Source organism: Diorhabda sublineata, chromosome 5 (genome assembly GCF_026230105.1).
Source record: "Diorhabda sublineata isolate icDioSubl1.1 chromosome 5, icDioSubl1.1, whole genome shotgun sequence".
Taxonomy (NCBI): Eukaryota; Metazoa; Arthropoda; class Insecta; order Coleoptera; family Chrysomelidae; genus Diorhabda; species Diorhabda sublineata.
The window spans coordinates 18,245,546-18,257,800 of record NC_079478.1 but is presented as its reverse complement, the minus strand read 5'-3'; the positions used below and the strand labels follow the sequence as shown (position 1 = coordinate 18,257,800).

The 12,255-nt window shown below is 32.2% G+C and overlaps 1 protein-coding gene across 1 annotated transcript; it reads right to left on the bottom strand.

Annotated features, from left to right (window-relative positions):
- Positions 1 to 287: 287 nt before the first annotated feature.
- On the bottom strand, positions 288 to 10,802 carry LOC130444059 (protein-lysine N-methyltransferase EEF2KMT). The gene is made up of 5 exons (XM_056779033.1): positions 10,622 to 10,802; positions 10,229 to 10,561; positions 9,808 to 10,064; positions 4,447 to 4,700; positions 288 to 462 (listed from the first exon to the last, which is right to left on the bottom strand). Exons 1-5 carry the CDS (start codon positions 10,706 to 10,708, stop codon positions 362 to 364), a joined length of 1,032 nt encoding a protein of 343 aa, XP_056635011.1. The 5' UTR covers positions 10,709 to 10,802; the 3' UTR covers positions 288 to 361.
- Between the last annotated feature and the right edge of the window lie 1,453 nt (positions 10,803 to 12,255).

Sequence of the window (12,255 nt, the reverse complement as noted above, 5' to 3'; positions counted from 1 at the left end):
GACTGTTCGTAGTTGTTCATTTACAATATTAAAAACGCGCGTTTCTAAAACCAAGTTACCTTCAGACTCTGAAAACGATAACTTTGTTATCGAAACGCACGTCAAACAGTGTAATTGTGAGTGTTGGTGTACAGTATGAATATCGTCAACGGTTCCAGAAATTCCAGCTTAAGATAAACTAAATAATATTTATAGATTATAATGTTTATTTTCAATTGAATCATTAAAATATTAACTATGTTGCCTTGTATCAACAATTTAACTTCGGGATCAATTAATATATAGTAGACTGACAAAACATATTTATTAAGAAAATAACATTACATTGCATACTGTTCGATTTTCCATTAGAATTAATTATTTAGTCCTTGAACAAATATATCTTTATTGGCGTATCCACTGACCAAAAAAAGTTTGATTGACAAGGTACTGAAAGTTCTTGTATATGGTGAAAAGTTTTACCTGAAACAATAATTACTTTCTAACTTTTCCGTGATGTTTATAGTTTTGTTACAAAATACAAAACATTGACCTACACGTTTAAACAATGCTAATCATCATTATAATCATTCAGCACAAATGAGTTCATTGCTGTGTGCAGCATTCATCTAGTTTGTTTTCATTATTTTAATATCTTCGGACCATCTCGTTGGTAGACGTCTTCTACTACAGTATACGTCTTAACGATATTCCCATTCAAAAATCTTCTTTCCACAGCATCCATCTGCAAACCTAGCTACGTGACCAACCCAGCTCCATTTTAACTTTGTAATGCTCAATTGCATCAGTAAACCTGCTATTTGCAACAGTTGCTTTATTTCTAAGAGGAAGGCCCAGCATCGATCTTTTCATTTTTCTCTGTTCAATGCGTATTTTATTTATAGTAAGTTTCACAAGCGTGAAAGTTTCTGCTCCGTAAGTGAATACTGGCAATACGCGTTGACTCATAACCTTTTTCTTAAGGCATATTGTGATATCTAAGTGGAAGATATGCTTTAGTTTCCCAAATTCACCCCATGTCAATACAATTCTACATTTTATTTCACAGGTCTAGTGGACACTCCCAATGCGGATTACAGTCCCTAAATATTTATACCAGCCGATTTGCTTTATAAAGGTACTATTTAGCTATTTGCTTTCGCTTATAATGAGATTGGTCATAAATTTGGTATTGTTGCTGTTTCCGATTCCGATTCCTATATTCTTCGCAGCTTTTTGTCGGCGAATCGCTGGTCATATAACTTTTCGTCGATTATCTTCAACCCATTTCTTCAAAATTTACTATTTTTAACATATATCCCAAGAGCGCCATGAATAACTTTGGCAACAGAATATCTCCCTTTCGAACACCCCTTTCGATGCCAAAATCTTGCTTGTTTTCGTGTATTCTTACACGTGCTGTTGCCTTGCCATATATATCTTAAATTATAGGCCACGTACTGTTAATACTTTCTAAAAAATAAAGATTCATGAAGCCTTCATACATCCCACTTTTCTATAAATTTATTAGATCTTATTAAATAGGCCTGAATTTGAAAGTTGAAAGTTTTTATATATGGTTTATTTATTTTCTGATTTAGTTTTCAATGATGCTGAAATTATTTTAATTCTTATAATCCCATTACCTGTTCGAATTTCCACTACAATGAGCAAGTCACTAATTCTATCAGGGCACAGCTAAATCCTCGTGGAGCCCCAAAGTATAATCTTATATCAGCTAGGATATTGGAATAATTGAATTTCAAAACTTTAAAACACCTAACGGCACACTTCCCATTACAGTGGAAACTGGTACAAATCATACTTCTTACTAAACACCACAAAGGAACTGGAGGGAGGGCAGAGATAAGACATTGCAATTTTCTATCAATTTCTAAAGATTCGGCAATCGCTTACTTAACCAACAATTATAGCAATTACCGATTTTGTTCGATATTATCGTTGATGTTAAACGGTAATTCGGAAAAAAATCGTTTTCTATGTCATTTTTGAAACGTTTAAGCCATTCAAAAAAAGGAGCACCCGATAAACATTCACCGTTTACATAATTCTTTCAGAAATCATGATTTTTAGTTTAAGTTGTCCACGACGTTACTCTACGGTTAAGAAAATCAAAATAACTATGATGCGAATTAACGCTTCGACTAAACTGATTTGTTCACAGTGCAATGTTTCACGGTATAGTTCTTTCTATATCAATTGCAGAAGACATTTATGCGATGAAAAATAATGTTTACTCCCCGTATAAAATTCGATAAACATCTAACAAACCGTCAATCCACGTGGACTAATAATCTCCACTGTTTACCAATGAAAACATCGAATCATAAACATAAATGCATTTCTATTGGCCGAAGCTGTGTGTACACAATTTCTTCGAAATATTCCTGCAAGACAGCTTACGATAAGCATTGGCGTGTAGTGAGAATAAAGACAGGTATGGATTTAATAATAAAGATTTAGACATACAAACACAGCAAATTATTTTAAATATATTCGAATGTTTAAGAAAGAAAAACATGTAGAGAAAAAATGAAATCAATTGACAAAGCTACTCAAGATTTTATACGTAGGATGATTTATAGTTTATATAAGGAGAACAGGGTTGCCATATTAGAAGTAATACAGCAAAAGTTAGCAGATTATCCAGAATAAAATTATACCAGTTTAGAAACATTGCGTCAAGTTCTGTCAGCATGTGGTCATAAAAAACTGAATAAACGGATGGCAATAACCGAATTATTTGCGTCAGATAAAAGACTACCGAAGTTCTAATAGACACATAATTTATCTAGATAAAACATGGTTCGCATTTACGATATAGTGAATTTCGGTTGTGTTGAGAATATTATAAATTGCTGTTTGAATGGGCGATGTTTTCAAGGGATACACATTATAATAATACAGGCTGGAAGCAAAGACGGTTTCTTACCTTTAATAATATCTGCTAAAAAATTAAAATCGGTACAACTGAAGAAACAACAGCAGAATTATTTGAAAAGTGGTTTAATGAACAGCTTCTACTTAATATTCTACCACAATCAGTAATCGTTATGGACTACATATCCTACCACTCTACCACTCGTGTCAGCTCCTTATGTTACTAAATAGTAGTAGTAACAAAGCCCAAATTTCAGCATTTATGTCTGAAAAAAATATTCTTATTCCTGTCAGCGTCGTAAAAAGGCTCAACAAACAAAGAATTGCTTACTGTTATTAAAGGTCTAGAGTTAGAGAAAATTCATTATATTGTCAAGCTGTGTTAAGAACAGGGTCATACTATTCTCAGACTACCTCCTGACTATTCCATATTTAACCGAACTATCGCAAAGAAAGTTCTAGCAGAAGACCGCCAAGAGCTTTGGAAAAACTGTGTTGAACATATTATAATATATTATTATATATATATTAAAGAAGAAGATGAGTATGTGGTATCACTCTCTTTACAACCCTTCGTTATTGAATCAAATGATGACTCTAGCTCAGACGATTCTGACTACCATTATTATTTATATTATAAAGATACTTTGTGATTGAAAAGTTTTTTTATTTTGTTTTATTTATAAAGAATTCATTTTCCTTTATGGTTTTTGCTTTGAAATTTCTTTTTCGAGAAAAAAACACGAATGGGGTTTAAAAAGGGCTCAGTTCACGTCTGGTTCCCTGTTTAAACTAAACTCCCTTACAAGCAGGTACATTTTACTCGTCTATTTACGTTTTATAATTTAATATTCAGTTTATAATGATTCGATTGCCTTTTAACGAATACTTTCTAGCATAAGATATACATATTTTAAAAAATATTTATAAAAATAATAAATTTATAAAATGAGGTATCTACGCCTATGGTAGATAAAAAAAAATGTCGGCAGTGATTTTTACAAACTGCAATTGATATTGGAAGAACTTTAACTGCTGTCTCTTACTGTTGTATTCAAACCATAATTCACTTTAATAAATAAGATAAAGAGATCGGTATCCAACTGGATAACGACAAAGGAAAATGGAAGATTGAAAGAAGACGTTTCAGAATTTCTACAAAATTAGTCGTATACACTTTCTTCAGCTTGCTGCTCATTTTGAGTTAGTATACCGCTACCCTTTTCTGGACGAATTTATAAATTCGGTTGAAAAGCTATGTATGTACATTGCTTTAGCATATATATATATATACATATATATATTTATAGATAGCAACTGCACTCTTATTCGGTTAATTATCTGGAAATTTCACGACATTTGTCAATTCTATACAATAAGAAGCAAATTAAATTTGAAATATCTTTGAATGGGCAAATTACACTGGTAATATTGGTCAAAGCTAAAAAGTGTTAAACGAACGTACAATGAGCATTTTATAGCGAAAAACATAAAAAAATATATAAGACTTCACCGGCCGATGCCAGAATTACTAAAACATAGTATCTAATACAAAATTCTACTTACTTATCAATTCTAAAAATTTCTCTAGAGTTACTGGATTTCTCTCTGTACAAGCAAATATAAATTCTTCGACGGAACAATTTTCTTTTAAACATTTTAATGTAGTTACTAGTGGTTCGAATAGAAAATCATCGTAAATAATGTCAGCCGCTATAACTTTGTGTATTGTTCCTAGTTCTTCACAAATATCTGAAGAAACTTTCTCCCATGGTAAATTCAAAACTTGTATGGTAGTATTATTGTCAGTATGTACAAATCTGAAATTTATTAAAACAAAAACACGATTACAATATACATAATACTAATATAGGCGTAGAGTGTGTTTCTTTTGTTGAAAGCGCAAACCTCAGAACTACCGAGAAAGCTTATTCATTTTGAGAATTTACATTGAGAATCTTAGAAAACTATAACCCGATCAGTTGATTGAGGATCCTAACCCAGAACGAGATATCAATCACAGTTTCCGAATGTCATGATCTACAAGAATTATTGATTGTGTATCCTTTTTTATGGGTTAATTCTTCCACGATCTTTATTTAGTTGTATAATACATTCTAGATGTTTAATAATCCTAAATAGCTGAATTTTAAAGTTCAAAAAACCATAGACAAATAAAACAACCCGTTAGCTGTTGGATTTATCCATCGGTCTACCAGATTAGAAAGAATCATAACATATGCGATTCAAAGATTATATACACGGATGTGATTCAGGTCAGTTTCTAAACATTCAGATCCTGATGGACTTAGCCCGATCACAGTTTCCGAAGAGTCCTATTGCGTAAACAGCGTTAAACTGTTAAAATATCCACCGGTTAACGTTAGTCTTAATAGATGTTTTGTCAGTTCTTTTATGCTAGGGAGAACAAGAGATTATTAGTCTATGTAACTGTATGATCTGAGGGTTGACTCAATATAACTTATTTCCTGGTAAAAAACTTGGTTTAGGCTAGCGTCAATATAGTCTTCTCTCAAGGTTATACACTTTTTCAAACGATGCTAAAGGTTAAAACTTTTTTAACCTTTACAAATAAGAGTTGTTGTATTTCTAATAATATTCTCGTATGATAAAAATCTTTCTCTTTAACGAAGAGGTTATTTTGCAATTTCTCCCTTTCCCTTATCAAGCAATGAGGCGTGCTATCGTTCTACTTTTTGACGATAGTCGATGAACACAATCCCATGACTATCCCAAAAAACAGTCGCCATCAGTTTTTCAGCCGATGAAACCGTCTATGTCTTTTTCGGAGAAGCTCAGTCTTTTGCAATCTAATGCCTTGACTATTTTTTAGTACCAAGAGTATAGTGGTTAATCCAGTTTTATATTTACAGTTATGATGTAAACAAAAAATCTGATTTATTTTGCTGCTAGCATCGATTGTTCATTCGAATGTGCTTTTGGTCCCAAGTAAGTGAATAGTGAATAAATGAGTAGCCTTTTCTATCTTTCGAACCAAATACGACGATTCTCCAATACAATTAGGTGAATTTTTTGATAATATGCCCGAATGCCCGTTATTATTCAATCAAATACGGTCATATTTGATTCTAGCTACGGTCGTAAATGATACCCCCGTATAGCAACAGTTACTTCCATGTGTCCCAACTAGTATACTCAGCCTCATGAGTTGAGACAAATATCAGCAAGATTTAATCCGTTTCGTCTTGTCTGTCTGCTACTCAACGCGTATTGGTAATAACGTGTTTGCAGGGTCTGTCGTAAAACAGTTTTGTTTAAATTTGTATTTGAACAAAAAATGCTCATTGTTCAAGTATGCCTATAGTCATAATAAAGTAACATTTTACTATTTGCAAGTGAAATGCGCGAGTTATGGACCTGGAAACTGTTGACCTTTTATAAAATGATCAATTGTAAACATTTATTTTATTATATATACGAGGATGTATTGATATTTAATTAGCCTAGACCAGTTCCATGCATAAATAAAATATTGCGTTACCATAGCAACGAACAATAACTTATTAGAAGTGTCACTATAAAGTTTGATGTCAAAAAAGTAAACCAGAGTTACGCAATAAATTAAAAGAAAAAAGATGTCCACCGAAATTGTGAAAATCGAAAAATTGGAGTATCGAGCCATCATCAAGTACCTGTATTTAAAAGGGTTAAGAGGTAATCAGATTCACGAAGATATGCTTAATACCCTTGGTGATCAATGTCCTTCGTATGCGACCGTGAAAAATTGGACTGCAAGCTTCAAAAGAGGTAAATTCTCCATTGAAGATGATGACCGATCGGGAAGGCCAGTTTCTGTGTCAGTCTTCGAAAATATCGATGCAGTTCATGACATGATTTTATCAGACCATCGAATAGGACTAAAACGGATATCTGAGGCAGTGAATATTTCATACGAAAGCATTCATCATATAGTTCACGTCAATTTGGACATGAGAAAAATTGCTGAAAAATGGTGCAAGGGTAGAAACATCACGTTCAATCTGTGCTCGTTATGAAAACGATGTAGACTTCTTAAACCGAATTATTACTATGGATGAGACTTGAGTACATTTCTACGATCCAGAAACAAAGCAACAATCGATGAAATGGCGACACTCTGGTTCTCCAAGATCTAAGAAATTTCGTGTCCAAAAATCTGCTGGAAAAGTTCTTGTTGTTCTTCAGTTTTTTGGTGTTGCCTTGGAGTAATCATGATTGATTTTTTAGATAAGGGTAGTACAATAACTGGAGATTACTACTCGACATTACTGACCACTCTCCGGGAAAAAATTAAAGAGAAAAGACGCGGAAAGCTATCCAAAGGTGTTTCGTGTTTGAATTACTAGAACACCTCCATTATTCACCAAATTTGGATCCGTCCGACTATCATCTCTTTCCTCAACTGAAAAAGGTTTAAAAGGTCGTAAATTTTCTTCCAACGAGGTCTGGTTTGCAGAGCAAGAAGAAACATTTTTTTTTGAAAGGTCTATAGACATTGCAGGTTCGCTGTAATAAATGTATCCAATTAAGAGGAGAATATGTTGAGTAATAAAATATTTGAACATTGAAATTTTGTTTGGTTCTATAGTAGGCTAAGAATTTTTCAATATATCCTCTGACTTGTATCTTAGATTTAGACTACGATTTTGGTGAAGATTTTTGGTGTAGATTTTGATACTTTTGTTCAGTTAATATTCTATTAATAAAGTTATTTGTTTTTTTTTTTAAAAAAGTTTGATCGTGAAAAACTGTAATTCGCGGTTTGAAAGTATGGAATGAGTCAGTTAAAAACGTGAATTTGTTTGATAAAACCGGTCAGGGTGATATCGAAACGTTATCGGAACGGTATGCGAACAAATAGACCTAAAAATTGTTCAAACGCATATCTTCTTATCAAGAAAAAGCGCTGCTTCACATGTTGCGTACAAATCGCCGCAACAAAGTAGATAGAAGCCATTCCAAAAGAAGCCTTCCAGAAAAGACTCCAAACAGAAGATAAACTGTTCCCTTTGGTTATGGAAATGCACGTCACATGATAATATAACTGTGTAATTGTGAGCGTTGGTATAGTGATTGTCAGTTAGTATTGTGAGAACTAAATTCCTTCAAATTTTGCTCAAGTGATTCGTGGATAAAACAATAAAAGCTGTAATTCTTTAAAAATTGTATTACAGTCGTATACGACACCAATTTTTGTCATAAAATGATTAAGAAAACCGATTGCGGTTTAGATAAAAAAATACTAATTTTTTATTAGGATTTTGATATAGAAATTCTCATGTTTACGAATTAAATGCCTAAATAGCTATTTAAAAAACACTAGATGGTATAGTTAAGTTATCCAAAACAACCCTCTTCACAGTGGCGCATCATCATCAATTACTTATTTATTATTATGAACTCTTTAACTTCTTTAACTTATCTTGCTATAAATTTTGAATATGTTTACTCTGTCTGTAAGTTTTGTAGATTCCACCTCAACCCCATTGAAGTATCATCTTCAGTTAATTATTATTAATGTGACAATAATGAAACATAAATATATTTATCTAATTTTATAATTATCATGGTATAAGACAAGAACTAATATATAAAGAAGCCTGTAAAATTAATATTTTGTTTATTCAACTGATATTCGTCTAGTACGCTAGTCAGATTAGTGTAACTATTTGTAACTTTAAATTATTAAATTGAGTTGGTGAATTGAGTTATTAATTGTATCACACAGCTTTCAAAGTCGATATGTCAGGAATGAATGAGCAACAAAAAATTATGCTTCAAGTTTTTCATTATCTTGAAAGGGTTCATCTTAAGTAGAGTAGTATACTTTATCTATTCTCACTTAAGGGTAAATGGGTAAAATTCTATTATAATTATTAAAAGGGTTGCTACTCAAGTTGTGAGATAGACAAATAAAACCGTTTATAATTATATTCCGATTGAGGTACCTCCATAACATGTGATTTGAACGCGTCAACCACGTCTTAAGATGTAGAAAATCAATGTAGATTGATCTACATCTACAACTGTAGATGTAGATCAATTTATTTTTGATCTGTCAAACAAAGACTGTATGGTGAATGACTCATCAATTCGATTTATTCACTGTTCAAAAACGTTTTTGTTTGAACTGATGAGGGAGAGCTCGCATTGTCGTGGAGGAGAATGATTCATCTTCTGCGATTGGTTTCTCCATTGACCGGTCTACGTTGCTCTAATAGAACGTTGGTGTCATGTCCGGTTATTCCGTACAAACAGGCGACCTTTTGCTTCGAAGTGCTTTGTGCGCAAACAACTTTTGTTAGATTTGGTTTGTTTTGAAAGACCCATACAGACGATTGTTGTTTAATTACGGGTTCATATGCATAGACCCATGATTCGTGGCCTGTAACGATCTTATCGACGTCTTTTGAAGCACCGCGATTGAATATTTTCAGAATTCTTTTGCACCAATCGATACGAGCTTTTTTGAGATTATCAAATTATGCGATATGAATGTATGCGTGTGAAACTAATGCCCAAGTATGCTTCAATCTCACGGTATGTCACATGACTATCTTGTAGTATCAGTTTACGCATTGCATTGATATACCGAAAGTCATAGAAAATCATCACACGAATATGTTTGCGATTTATTTCCATTTTATTTATATTTTTACCAAGATCAGTGTTGTCATATCTCTAAACTTTAGCAGCAGCCCTCGTAATAGAACAAGTGAAAATAGATTTACTATCAAAGAGTATAAGTATGTGTGGGTTCTTTACAGACATACGTTCAAAAAAGTTTGCCAAATTGGGAGTTTAAAAAAATAAACAACGAACCTTGTCGGCTAGATTGAGTAACTAGCCTGGAAACTAGATTTTTACACATATTGGGATTACCGTATCTAATTATTGACAACTTGCCTGCTTTGTGATCGTTTATATGGTTTTTGGTAATAGACGTTATCTTCGTTGCCATTATTGAGTAAGTTTAACTTCACGTTCTCAACCAACGTACTCAGCACTGCTTCGTGACAATCTGTGAGATAAATATTATTCACCGAACAAACTTTTTTTAAAACTAATCCTGTTAAACCTACACCTGAACCCAGCTCCAAAACATTTTTATCGTCAAAGACATTTTTGTTTAGTATTATCCATTCTGATAAAGCCAAAGATGCCTAAAATTGAGAACACCAATAATTATAATTATTAAATACCTATTATTAATTTCTTCTTGGTGTACGTTATGTTTTCATAGGTCAAAGGAATAAATTTTATTTTACTATATTTTTGGGACATCAGGTATTATTCTACAACATTATATGAGTCATGTAATCTTTACCTGCCAGGTTCTTAGACCGGTTGTACCATCTGATATCAAACTATTACTTTCCTTCAAGGTAATAACCTTGTTCTCATTACACAGTAAATAATGTTTGTAATTTTCTCGAAATGTATCCTGTGTCGCCACCAAACGACCGTACGCTGAATATATATCATCATGTATTACAGGTTCCTCTAAGTTTGTTTCACTTTCTAATACAGTTAAAATGTGCTTTAAAAACGATTTTTGATAACTTATTTGCAGAGGAAATTTTAATACTATTTCAGAGTTCACTGTCTTATTTAAAAGGTATTCTTGTATATTTTCTGTTAAAAACGAATCGAAAATGTTCTATAAAAAGAAATAAAATTTTAATTTTGAGGTTAGAAATTTGTTGTGGCAAAAACTTACCTGCCAGTCGAAATGTGTTAAGGGAACTTTACAAATAAACTGTTTGGAAATTTTATCGATTTTCTCTAGAAGAAAATCTTGACTCATTTCTAAAAAAAGTATTAAAACAATAAAAATAAGGTGATAAAAATAAAATTTTAGTATAAAGAAAAGTATAAAATAGTGGTATCATGAATGTACTAAAGATGGCAGGCGAATATTGAGAGCCATTTTTAATCCTCAGTAAACTGTATTTGAAAATTTATTAGTAATGAATTCCTACATAGAGATTCTAAAGGCGACAAAATTCAATAGAAATTTAAATAACATTATGTTGACTTATTTTCTTAGATAATCTGTTTATTGAGAAAAATGAAAAAATAAATATGTAAAATAAATACAACACACTTAAGCTAAAAAAAAATCATATGATCCTAGTTCTGGAGATCGAAAAGACCAGTGATTCGCTCCTCTACAACCAATTCAACGAAAAAGATAATTTGGATCTAAGTGAAATATCATTTTCAAAAAAAAAAACATTTTGAAAACGATTCATAATATCGTATCCATAACCTAGATTATTATGAAAATTAATTATGGATACTTTAATAAAATGTATCTAATACGTAAACAATATGTTAGTTAGTAATTTGAAAACTGCATGCATTAAAGTTAATAAGTTGTTTTAGAAATTTTAGAAAAGTACGCTAGGCATTTGGCAGTTTCTATGATAATTGTCTATTTCCACACATAAATAAACTATTCTTGAATGTTTGAAATATTATTTAGAAACGAATTATTGTTGTTTTTGTTGTGAATACTATGAATAATTTAGAAACAAACTAGACTTTACCATCAACATAAAATGCGAATGATTCAAATTTCGTTAAATATTTGTTTTATCACTTGTCTGATGAAATAATTCTCCGTATTTTATGCTATATGTGCAGTTTTCGTCCTCGTTAATGTGTATATAGTACTGGAGTATCATCAAAACGTTATTTTTGCCATAAAAGTATATGTAGAGAAGGCTAACATACCAGTTATACTTACGGCTTAGAACAAACGTTTAATATTTCTAACATTACTATTCTAATACTACACCCTAGTTCCGCTCGATGCAGGTTCCTATAATTGAAATATTCTCCGGCTTTGAAACAAGTATTTTCCACTAGGGAAAATTCTATGGTGTTTAGACGAGAACTTGTCAGTTGCGGTTTCTTCCTTTATTTCACAGAATAGGTCTATGTTGTATCTCTAATAACCGGTCTTCGAGAGTATTTGCCTCTTGTCTTCTTAACTGCAATATTTTCGCCTCTCAGTCTGAAGACTGCTTTCCTCACCTAAGAAGGTGTCTAAAGATTTTTCTCTAAGCTCAAAGTTCTCAACTACAGATTCGGGTCAGTTGTTGCGTGACTCCAAGCTTGCCAAGGTCGTCATTGAGCTCATTGAGTGCACTGTAAAATTGAAGGAATAGATATGATTTATTGGTCATAGTTTGTAAATCATTCAGTGTCGCTACACTGTTTGTTTGACGTATTATTCTATAAACAGTGAACAATGAGATACATGTCATACATACAAAAATATTTCTAATGTTCACTACTTTACATGATGGGACCTTGACAGATGCGGAAGAGGTTTATGGAAGTTTC